We start from the raw sequence: 12242 nt of genomic DNA on the forward strand, positions 1-12242 counted from the left end.
TCTCTTCTGACCTGTGCTAGAAGTGTGGAATATTGCTAATCCACCCAACTCTACCACTGGTCACCTGGTCCGAACAGCTATGCTTATGGGCCCGTTATGGTGACCAAATCCCAACTGGAAAGAGCTATATCAGCAACTCAACAGGGGGCCTGAAGCAACTGGATATTTCTATACTAAATAGAATTCAGTGATATGTTCAACTTTTGCATACCTTGATAAGAGTCTGGAATCGCAAACCAGAAGGAAAACTGAGTTCCCATGGAACTGGAGTTTGGAATGTCTCAATAATTCTTCCGATGATCCGGGCACAGAAAAGTGTAAATTATCAAGACCATAAGGAGACTAAATTCCTCCTCAAACCTCTGGTAGGATTATTGACAAGCAATACGCGCAACCCACAAGCTATGTGAGACATAAACAGAGTAGAAGAGCAAGGAGGGGATGGAGTATGCAGAAAATGCAGGGAGAAGTAGCCGCAGCCAGCTGCAACGTACAGTGAATCCTAGAAACAGTGCCACAGAGTGAAGGGGAGGTTGTACATTCACAACTAAGAAGAAAAAAAAGGAGGGAATTATTTCCAAACAATGGGCACAACAAGTTAAAATAGGCATAAGGCAGGGAGCAGGGAAAGGGGACTGAAAGGGTATGAAAAGCTTCCTCAAAACCAGAGCAAACATGACAAAACCAGAACCCAAATGGAAGCAAAAGGAATAACCAGAGTTCAGGAGACCAAAACAGGAAGAAAAAGCAGTTTGAAAAACTGGAGAAATGAAAAAGTGTCTAGAACACCATTGGAGAAACACCTTATACAGACATCATGTTTCTTTCCTGCTCCCTTTTAATACATTGGCTTTATGATATCAATTCCTGCTCCTTCCAAAATGAGGCTCGAGCTGTGCAAGCATCTTTTTTATTGGTGGTGGCCATCTAGGTTTAGGATAGGGACCTAACTTTATCAATGGAAACAAACACCAGTCCTTTCTTGAACATTTATAATTCCTAATTCATTTGTAGGTCCTTATTGATAATGTTGGCAAACCAGCAGGGTCTGCCAACATTAACAAATCAACAACAAAGCAACCCAGGCTAGCATCCTCCATCCAAGTCCTCTGAAACCTAGAGCAAGCATCTCCTAAAATAAATCCATGTCAAATCTCAATAACCTAGAGAACTAAAAAACAATCTAAAACCCACCATTCATGGCAACCATCCTTCAGAAATGCATCCACAGACAGCTAAGGGAACCTGCTGAAAGCGACAACATCCTCCCTGAATCAAAAAACCTCGATTGAGACCAATGTAAGCAACAGCATCCATGAAAAGCAATGTGGCTGCTAAACCATCTAGTGCACTCCTCCTACTGGCAATCTATGCCTACTTTCTGCCACAAGGACCTACTAAAAAGAGTATAGTGCATCAGAAGCTAAAGGAAGCACTTTATGCTGGATCACTTAATTACCCACTGACCAAACTGACACAGTATGCATGGTCCCCTGTAAATCAGTTCTTATGTGTGGAGAGCGCCAAGCATCCAGTCTGTCACCCCTCCTTTTTAACATATACACGATCATGCTCCTGGAACTTCTCAATAACTCGGGCCTAACACGGCTCATCTGTGTTGATGATATCCACATTGTTTATAAGCTCACAGGAATCTTTCATCAAATGCACTGGGCCTATGCCTTGTAATCTTCTTGGCCAGGGTCCTCACAGTTGAATCAGAGGCTAAAGTCATCATAAGGAGTTCCTTCTTCTTGATTTGATTTGATTTGAGTCATTTGTATCGCGCACCAGACAAACTGAATCGTATTTGGGTGCAGGTGGAACTGTAGATATTAAGCTGTCTGTATCTCCCATGGGGAAGTATCAACAGAACAAATGGGTTTTTAGAGCCTTACGAAATGTCATGAGAGGCTTGGCCTCTCTGATATGTCCCGGTAGCTTATTCCATAGTCTGGGTCCATAGACCCCAAATCTGCGGTCTCCTTTGCTCACATATTTTGACCGCGGAACTTTGAGTAAGTTCCTTTCCCCTGAGCGTAGCTGCCGACTAGGAATGTGGCCCTTAATTTTGTCAGATAAATAATCAGGTGCCAATTTCTTTATACATTTGAAATCCGGGCAGAGCGTTTTGAACTCAATTTGCTCGTTCACAGCTAACCAATGTAGAGATTTCCTCAAATTGGTAATTGGTGCCTTTTTTGATACCCTAGACACTAACCTGACCGCAGCATTTTGGGCCACCTGCATTCTGTGCAGCTGGAATGCTGATATTCCTGACAGCAGTGCATTTCTATAATCCAAGCACGTATTACCACTGCTCTGTCTTCATTTGCAATAAATGGTAAAATGTGTCTCAGTAGTCTTAATGTGTAGAATGCTGACTGTACATTTGTACTAATCTGCGCAGCGCAACCCATATTGTCTTCCCACACGCAACCCACATTTTTGATTTTCTTTGCAAAGTTGAGCTTTGCTCCTAGGAAACATGGTGGCAATATCTGTTTGTTCTGTTTCAGATGATGTCGTTTTGCTAGCGTTCAGCAACGATTGGTTAGCGCACATCCAAATCTGGACCTCCTGTAGGCACTGTTCCACTATTGCAAATGTGTCTTCAACTCTCTGCACCTTTAGGTACACCTGAGTATCATCCGCGTATTTTCCACGTACGAATGAAAATTAATGTTGTGTTTCCTCAGTATGTCCATAAGCAATTTAACATATAAGTTAAAAAGCAAAGGTGAGAGTGAAGATCCCTGAGGAACCCCACATTTTTTTAAGATGGAATCTGACAAAAAGTCACCAAGCCGGACCCTTTGTTCTCTTTTGAACAAAAAAGACTCAAACCATTGAAGGGCTTGTTCAGAGATTTTTCCTACATCCCTCAATTCTTACTCCAAACAAACTGACACATCAGGCCTCGACTGACCTTCATGAACAGAACAATGGCAGTGATCACTCTAGTACCCTCAAGACTATGCCCACAGTACCCTACATGAGGTTCCCAGGATAATTACTGAACAGGCTACACAGAGTCAAAAAAGTGGCAGCAAGACTGCTTCTTTGACTTTACAGACACAAATACATCACCCCAGCCCTCCGAACTCTGCACTGGCACCTGATCAAATGAACAATTCACTTCAAAACAATATGCACTGCCCATCACACATTCCACAACATCGAGACAGAATCCATCACAAGGAAAATCATTCACAACAAACCAAAGAGAATGCAGTGGAGATCTAGTAACGTTCCAAGCTTCAACGGGATATATACTGGAGGATGTTCCTGCTCCTTCCTCTCAACTAAACTCTGGAAGTCAATGCCCACATATCGGTGCACAGAGGAAAACCACACGTTTAGCTATTCATCTAACAAAAGCACAGGCAGAGCACACAATCTTCAACCTAGAATCCTGCACTCTTGGTGTGATTGATCAGACAGAAACCTCCTCTGCCTACAATTGACAAAAGTACATGACAAATCTACACCCAACATGTCTCCCAGCAACCTCTAAATAGAATTCGACTGATATTGCAAACATATAATAAATCAGCAAAAACAGTGCCCACCAAGAAGTGCCAGAGATCTGACTCATTCAGATTGCCACCCGCTCACCAATCCAGACCAGTATAGCAAAACCCAATTGTAGACAATAATCAAACACTTCCAAAACCACTGCACCAACAGTCTTGGACCAAAATGTTCCCCTTACTTAACCATTACCTACCAGCCCCATATCTGTAATCTCTCTTCAACTTCCACTATTCACACAATCAACCCTTGCACGTAGCAGCACCTGCCTATGCACAAAATAAACTAGGCAACACCAGGACTAATTTCTTCAGACCTATGCCACCCCTCATGCCAGTGGATAACTAGATCCTCACAGCACTGATTATAACTGATCAACATTGGCCGCTGCCTCTGTATGAAATACACACACAAAGATCTCTCAGCCTCTACCAACCTGGAATCACATTGAGACTAAAGACTTGGGTACTTGTGGCTTGATTCACATCTGCCCCTCCCTCTCTCCCACTAACAACACCCCCCCCTCTTTTTTCAGGCCACATGCAGCAAGGATGCAAAAGTGGTAGATGGTAACTATAAGAGACGACCTAACAATACATTACATCAGATGTTTCACCATTCCCAAGATCTAAAATATGTGAGGGGTCAGAATTCCAAGTTACAAGATACTAGCCAGCTATACAAAATGCACTTGCCATCTCAATTCTGCACATACACACATCTCACCATCTCTTACTCTCCAAGAGTCAATTATCACAAGACAATGGGGCTCTTTACAATACCGGCGGTAGCCGTGCCGGTATAAAAGGCACGGCTGCCACCGGTATCATTTTTTTTCCGGCGCCCGCGAATGGGCAATTATCGGGTCATTACGGCCCCGCCGGACCCGGTAATTGCCCATTTGCGGGCGTGGGAAAAAATGCTCCCCATTCCCACTTGAGCTCCATAGGGCTTAATGGGAATGGGGAGGTCGGATGCACCGGCACCATTCACAATGGTGCCGGTGCATCCGACATGCTCTGCTAGCAGGTGCCGGTACACCCGCCAGGTCAGACCTGGCGGGCGGCAAGGCACCCTCAAGCAGAACTCGTAGTTTGCCGGTCCGGAAACAACGGTACCGGCAAGCTTACCGGTACCGTTGTTACCGGACTGGCAAACTTATAATGAGGCCCAATGGCTAGTGGTGAGAGCACAATTTGTGCAACGATGATGTAATCATCAAGAAATCTGCTGTGCTGTTTAGACATGACCCTGGGGCAACTGAAGATATTATGGACAATCGTCCATGCTTTTTAACTATTGCACAGTTAAATATATTCGTATCTATATTCCTTTGAAAATTTAGAATATCTACAGCTAGCGAAGGTGTTTCAGAATTGACAGAGACGTTTCATATTTTCCAGGTCTAAGTTATCTATATTTAGAGTTTCACGTTCAGATAACATGGCACATTGTCGTGTTTTTAGTAGAAAGCATGACATTACATAGTAATAATAATTCGATTACCTGGATAATGATCAGGTCCTCATTTGCTGAGCTCAAAATATCATCAATGAGGTTAGTTCCTTGAATGTCAGAATTTTGATTTCCTATAAGGGTGTCGAGGTGGCTTGAATTGGGGAACTTAATTTGACTTGTCCCTGAGTCTGTTGTTAAGCAGACATCATGAGAATAGGTCTGTAGAAAAGCTCTGACCCCATCAATGCCCACAAACTGGGAGGCAGGAAGTGAATGGAAATCAACCCCTGATGACCCAGAGAGCTGGGACTCCCTCCAATGATGGAGCTTGATGGCCACAAGTAGAATGATCAGGAAAAGGAACAAGAAGGAAACAACCGCAACAGCGATCACCAGATACAGCGTGAGGTCCGACTCCATGTCTGTGGGAGCTGAAGGGTTACTGACGTCATGCAGCATTTCCGGCATACTGTCAGCCAACACTATGGTGACTGTCACGGAGGAAGAGAGAGAAGGCTGGCCATTGTCCCTCACTGACACCACCAGGTAGTGTTTAATGGCGTCTTTCTCCATAATAGGGCGGCCGGTCCTGATTTCCCCAGTGTGGAGACCTACAGAAAACAGGCCCTGGTCTGTGGCCCTCAGCAGCTGGTAGGAGAGCCAGGCATTCTGCCCAGAGTCACCATCAACAGCCACCACCTTAGTGATCAGATACCCCGGCTCAGAGGAGCGAGGCGCCATCTCCACCCCAGAGGAGCCATCCGTGGGGGCTGAAGGGTATAATATTTCAGGGGTGTTGTCATTCTGATCCAGTATATAGAATGTCACAGTGACATTACTCGACAGAGCTGGAGAGCCGCCATCTTGGGCCTTCACTTGGATCTGAAAGTCTCTGAACTTTTCAAAGTCGAAGGACTGAAGTGCATAGATGACGCTAGATTCAGAATTAATGGAGATGTAGGAAGACAATGGCACATCCCCAATGTGTCCATCAATGATGGAGTAACTGATCCTGGCATTCTTGCCCCAATCCGAATCTGTTGCCTTGGCAGCAAAGAGAGAGGTGCCCTGAGGTATATTTTCCATGATGTAGGCACTGTATGACATTTGCTGAAATAGTGGAGGGTTGTCATTTTCATCTGTAATCTGAAGGTTGATGTTTTCAGTTTTTGACAGTTGGGGGATCCCATTATCTGTAGCTGTAACTGTTATGTTATATTGTGGGACTTCCTCCCTGTCTAAAACCCCATCAGTTACTAAACTGTAATAACTCCCAACTGACTTCTTTAACTGAAAAGGGAGCTGAGAAGGAACCGTACAGGTGACCTTACCATATTCTCCCATGTCCCGATCGTACACCTCTAGAAGAGCAATGACGGTGCCAAGAGGGCTATTTTCTGGTACTTGCTTCATTAGAGAGGACATCAAAATCTCTGGGCTATTATCATTCACATTAATGACTTCTATGAAAACTTTGCAGAGTGATGATAGACTTCCCACATCACTGCTTCGGACTTCAAAGTCATAATATTCAGATTCCTCAAAATCCAATTTTTCACGGAGGGATATTTCCCCAGTTGAAGAATTGAGTTTACATTTTCGTAACGCAGCTTCTTTAATTGTGTGAAATGAATAGGTTATTTCTGAGTTTGATCCTTGGTCTATGTCAGTAGCTCTGACAGTACCCACGATAACTCCTGTGGGCAGGGTTTCCAGAACCCGGAACTTATAAACAGACTGGTTGAACACTGGCGCGTTATCATTGACATCAGTAACAGTGATCTCTATCTGCACTGTGCCTGACCTGACCGGGTTCCCCCCATCAGTGGCTGTGAGGATTAAGCTGTGCACGTCCTGCTCCTCGCGGTCCAGGGATTTCTCCAGCACCAGCTCTGCAGATTTTGTTCCGTCAGTCCTATTCTTCACACCCAGTGTGAAGTGCTTATTAGCGCTGAGCTGGTAGCTCTGAATAGAATTCTCTCCCACATCTGCATCGTGTGCCACAGGCAGCGCAAAGCGTGTACCAGTTGCTGCATTTTCAATGACTTGGAAATATATTTTCTTGTCAATAAACACTGGTAAATTGTCATTAATATCTTGAATTTCCACCTCGACTGCATACACTTTTAGGATCTTCTCAGAAAAAATATCTAAATTTAAAATACAGTGTTCAACGTGGACGCAGACCTCCTCTCTGTCAATCCGTTCCTTGGTGTATAAACGTCCGGTGTTTGCATTGAGAGTAAAATGCTGCTTCCTACCTCTGGACACGATGCGGGCTCCCCCTTCTGATAACTCCTTGGGGTCCATCCCCAGATCCAGAGCCACGTTTCCCACAAAAGAGCCTTTCTTCATTTCCTCGGGAATGGAATAACGGAGCTGCCCAGAAGCGGCTCCCCAGACTGTCAGCATTGCAGCGACGAGCGGCAGAGGAGCCCGGGGGCCGCAGCCTCTCGGTGTCAGAGCCATGGCAGGAGCGGAGTCCCTCGAATGTCACCCAGTACACCCAGTACAATGGAATGGTTCTCTGAGGGTTTCAAAAGAAGGGGGTGTTGGGGTCTTCACCTATGGGGAGCTAGCACTGCACTGAACTTTCCCGAGATTTACCTATGTCTTCACACAGTGCATGATGAGTGAGTTTTTTTCTCACTAGATTGTGCCACGTGATCGACTTGAACATTGTGGGTATGTTTCTCTCTTTTACTGGTGAACAGCGCCGCCCACTGCCCTAATCATGTAAGGCAGCAGGTTAAACAAACGAATGCTGCATTTGAACGGAAGCAATCTGTTTGAAATTGATTTTCATAACTTAGCAAAGAATCAGAAATGAGTGACCGCTCCTCTTTTTGAGCCGCTAGTGGGTAATCCCAAAATCCTATTAAAACCTCCATTACTTCTCGGGTCTTTAGTGGGATCGCGGGAGCCGCACGGTCTATGCCTCTATTTGAACACAAGCCTCTATTGTGTATTTAATTTAGTCAACAATCTGATACCTAAATAAACATATATTGCTCGTATGAATCAGGCTTTGTACATTTTACGTTCGGAAGTCTCTTATCTACTATTTTAAAATCTCTGCAGGAACATAATTTCCTGAAATGCAACCCTTCACATACTCGTAATTCAAATCACAATTAAACGCACCTAACACTGTAACTCTGTGTACTCGCAGCCTACTAGCAATTCCATAGAGATGTCGCCTGAGAGGGGGCTTCTCACTTCCAAGGGCTCTTTTGGGTGTGTGGCTATTTCTGCACTTCAAATAATATATATCTGCTGTTTATGCTCTCCAATGGGTGGTTGACTGCTATAGATTAGATGGAGGTTGGCATACTGACTATTGGGTTCGATACCCCATCTTTTATGAGGGTACTGAGGAGCAAACTACTATTTTTAAATGCATATTTGAAAACGTATGTAAAGGCAAGCTGCCTATGAATGATCGAACATCCCTCTATTGCCAGCAGCAAACATACATATGTACATTCCAGCAATCAGGAGGGATAGCAGTACTGAAAACATGGCAAGTGAGCTCAATGCTAACATGGCTGCGATAAATTCAGTATCAACCATCAGGATGCTAGATGCACCAACACCTTATTGACTCAGAGTAGATGCTATAATCAATTCTGAGTTTGACCCAGAATATTATTTGCAAACATGATATCTAGCACAGAACCAAATATCTACTACCTCAATCTTAGATAGATTTGGCATAAAGTTGCAGCTGTTTCCCTTCCACGAGTACATGAAAAACACAAATAGAGGTCCAATCCAGAGCCATGCCAAGCTCTTGAATCAGGGAACAAAGACCACATTGAAAATCTTAACAAAGACATATTGACCCTCATTACATGTTTGCTGGTCTGGAAAAAAGTGTCAGTAACAACAGTTACCGGCACCTTTTCTGGACCGGCAAACTAAAAGTCTACCGGTAGGGCCTGTGAACCACCGGCAGGCATAACATGTAGCGGCAGACTTTTCACTGAAGCACCGACACCATTACTAACAGTGCCTGCAGTGCTCCAGATACAATATTGAGGTGGGAGTATTTTACTCCCTATTTTTAAACTTTGAGAGTAAATGTGATTTTAAGAAAGTAAAAATTACTTTTCTCCTTTGCAAGAGAGTAAAATATATGCAATATCCAGCCGATGTGGGCAAAAACTGTATGGAAATCATTCCTATGCGGCAGCTTTCTGCATTGTGACAGAATACACCTTTCATTATTTCTCTAAGGTCTGGCCATTTGATCTCTCCTGTATATATTTAAATGTTGAAAACACAAAAATCTAGCCAATTACACAGTAAAGCAAGCATGGATTGTATTGTGTGTTTTGAGGTTCAATAGCAGAATTGTCTTTTGATGTTTAATGAAAGTCCTTGTTTCCTGGAGCTATTACTACCTAATGGTGTGCCAACGTTATGATACAACAGTGCAGAGAGGCAAGGACTCCATGGTAAATTCTATATCTAATCCCATGGTTAAATGGTTATTTAAATAGTGCTTTTGACGAAGCGCTGTACATAGAACATATTTATCACAATTATCACCAAACCAAACTACTTTATCAACCTTGAAAGGGTGAAAGACTGAGTTGGCCTTGCCGGGAATCTAATTTTCAACCTACAGATCATGCACAGATCACAGCAACGAGTGCTCAACCGGCTGAGCTATCTCATTGTTAAACATCCTTCAGAGGTCGGTTAAATGAGTATCGACTGAGTTATAATAATCACAGTGCCTAGATGTTGGACGAACCATGTATGAAGCACTACATAAAGTTAAATACCTATCTGGTTTATCACAGGGACCGGTTTGCTGAGTTTCTATTTCAATTACAAATGTAACTTTCATTTTGAACAGCGCTTGCATTTCCTGGATAGTAAGGTTTGGGATGTTTTAATTGTCTTGAATATTTGAGAGGCCAGAACACCTGTGATTGGTGTAATGACAATCACTCACCCTTGAACAAAGAATCTGCTGCCACTGACCATTTATAATAATGTAACCTATTGATTGCAAGGTTGAATGGATGTAAACTAAACCGTGCATAGTCATCATTGTACACACCGTTTTTATAATTAGTGTGTAAATTAAATTATAAGTGTAAAAATTTGATTATGCACACAACACAGGAACTCTGAAAAATACAATTGTGCAATATTGGTTTGTTTACACTGGGAAAAAAGCATAACTTGTTACAAAATATAATTAATTCTCAATTTCAACTTAGTTTTTCATATTATTAATTTTACAATCCTAAAATGCTAGGGAAATAAATATGCATAGTGATTCTGTTTGCTCTATGAGCATCAACAAAGCAGAAGCTGAATGGGAAGAAACCATTCCTTTTATCAGAGTGTGAGTTGAAAGGCTTCTGAGAAATACATTCTGTTTCAGAGGCTTTATCCATGGCTTGCACTTAGCATCCAGGTAGATAAACATCAAAAGAAGCAATCTGGTTTCTGTCAAGTAACCTGACCTTTGCACTGCCCTCTGTTCTAAACTTGTGTGTAAACGTACACAGGAAAATAATAAAGCTGTCGCATTTACAAGAGTTTCATGCATAAAAAGGCCCGGTACGCCCCTTATCAGGAGGCATGGGTGCCGGTGCCTATATACCCTCACCCACACCTTCGGAAATAACAGCAATTCATTGGTCTTAGGAATTTAGACCACCAAAACAAGCTTCTATTCCAAAATGGAGCTGTGAACTGGTAGCTGGTCTGTAATGCAGAAACCACACCTTATATACTCTGCTCTAGCTCTGCCAACCATCAATACACTCCCAAATACAATTCAGCACCATGGCAAGCAATCAACCACTCACAAGAGATGTCACACAGAAAATCAACATCACAAGTAATTTAAGCACACTCAGCAATCACTGACATCCAGGAACACATCCAGATGCTACTAGATTCCCATTGACATTCTAGCTCACTGTGGAAGTACTTTTCAGAGCTTTTGCCCCTCGCTGTGCAGCACTCGTCGTCCTGCCATCACAAACACATATGACACAATGCAATACAGGAACCAACCAAAAGTTGATTTCTTCATTCAGACATCTTCACCGCCACCAGATCTTTAATCCGCACATATGACACAGCAACACACGTCAAGTTTATTCATGATTTCATTAAGTGCATCCTGACCCAAAGGTAGAGGAGCGCTGAACAATTGCAAATACAAAATGTTAAATAGCAACAATAATGTCCGATCAAAACAATAATAATATAAAACACTGTTAACAGTAGGCACTATAAAATAATAAACCCAGGAAAGTCCAGGTTAGGACCCGTAGAGATAAGCAAGGGGAAACCAACGAGTTTTAGAGGCGTTGTCAAAATGGAGAGGGCAGAACATTCCAAGCATGGTGCCGAAGCAAGCAGAAAGATGTGGGCAGAGTAACACGTACGTTTTAGGGAGAGAATGGTTGCTGTTGACATGTTCTTTCCCGCTATCCACACAACTCTCTCAACAAAATATGTTTCTATGGTGACTGTTGCACCTACCCATTGCACATGCTTGTTGTTTCTGTATGGATTTCTGCAGGAGCGTCTCTGAAGCACGGATAGCAACACTGCCAATAAGGTACTTTTTATTGGTTAGCTCTTTTTGTAGTTCATGAGAAGGGGCAGGAGTGGCGCAATGAGAAGATACGGCTCAGCAGCCCTCTGCCAATCTGCCACTTGCTCGGCTTCTTTTATTTGGATGTCTCTCACCCAGAAACTAGGAGGCACCACAGACCCTTCTTTGTCTAAACGAACTGAACATTAGCTCTCATCCTCAGGGAACTATCTACCCCTCCTCCGCCCACACACTGCTCCTTGTGTTCAGACCTTTTGAAGATCCTTCTTTTCATCGTTTACTTTTCTTTACACTACCCCTCCTTCATGCCAGTAGCCGAAAATGATGCTTTTTTGTATTCTGGAGTCAACATGTCCATCGTTTTCTGTAATGGAATCCAGAGTCAGCACAAGTGCACACTGTGCTTTCTGTGGAGTGCTCATGTGCTCATTTGGGTTTGAGTGCCCTGTAATGCATACACATGATAAACACGGGCATGTCTAATTAAACAGAGGGTGCTAATCAAGCACAGTCATACATGCAATGTATCACTGATGGCAAAGGCTACTTGAATACTCAAAGGTATACAAGTGGTACATTTCATTCCTACGTTTTCCACAAACTGTGTCCCTTTCCCTTTGGCAGTGGCAGAATTATGCGGCAGGATCTTTTATAA

At 43.2% G+C, this 12242-nt stretch overlaps 1 protein-coding gene across 13 annotated transcripts in view; it reads right to left on the reverse strand.

Moving 5' to 3' along the window:
* Window positions 1–12242, reverse strand: part of LOC138582666 (protocadherin gamma-C3-like) — a 1158828-nt gene that overhangs the window by 760930 nt on the left and 385656 nt on the right. The window contains exon 1 of one of the 13 annotated variants that reach the window (XM_069654160.1): window positions 5041–7590. The exons of the other annotated variants lie outside the window; for them this stretch is intronic. Coding sequence (XP_069510261.1) covers window positions 5041–7461 — 2421 coding nt within the window. The 5' untranslated portion in view covers window positions 7462–7590. Of the gene's footprint in view, window positions 1–5040; window positions 7591–12242 lie in introns of those variants that run through there. 13 annotated transcript variants of the gene reach the window in all.

This window comes from Ambystoma mexicanum, chromosome 3q (assembly GCF_040938575.1).
Source record: "Ambystoma mexicanum isolate Mex_15411 chromosome 3q, UKY_AmexF1_1, whole genome shotgun sequence".
In the NCBI taxonomy this organism is placed as follows: Eukaryota; Metazoa; Chordata; class Amphibia; order Caudata; family Ambystomatidae; genus Ambystoma; species Ambystoma mexicanum.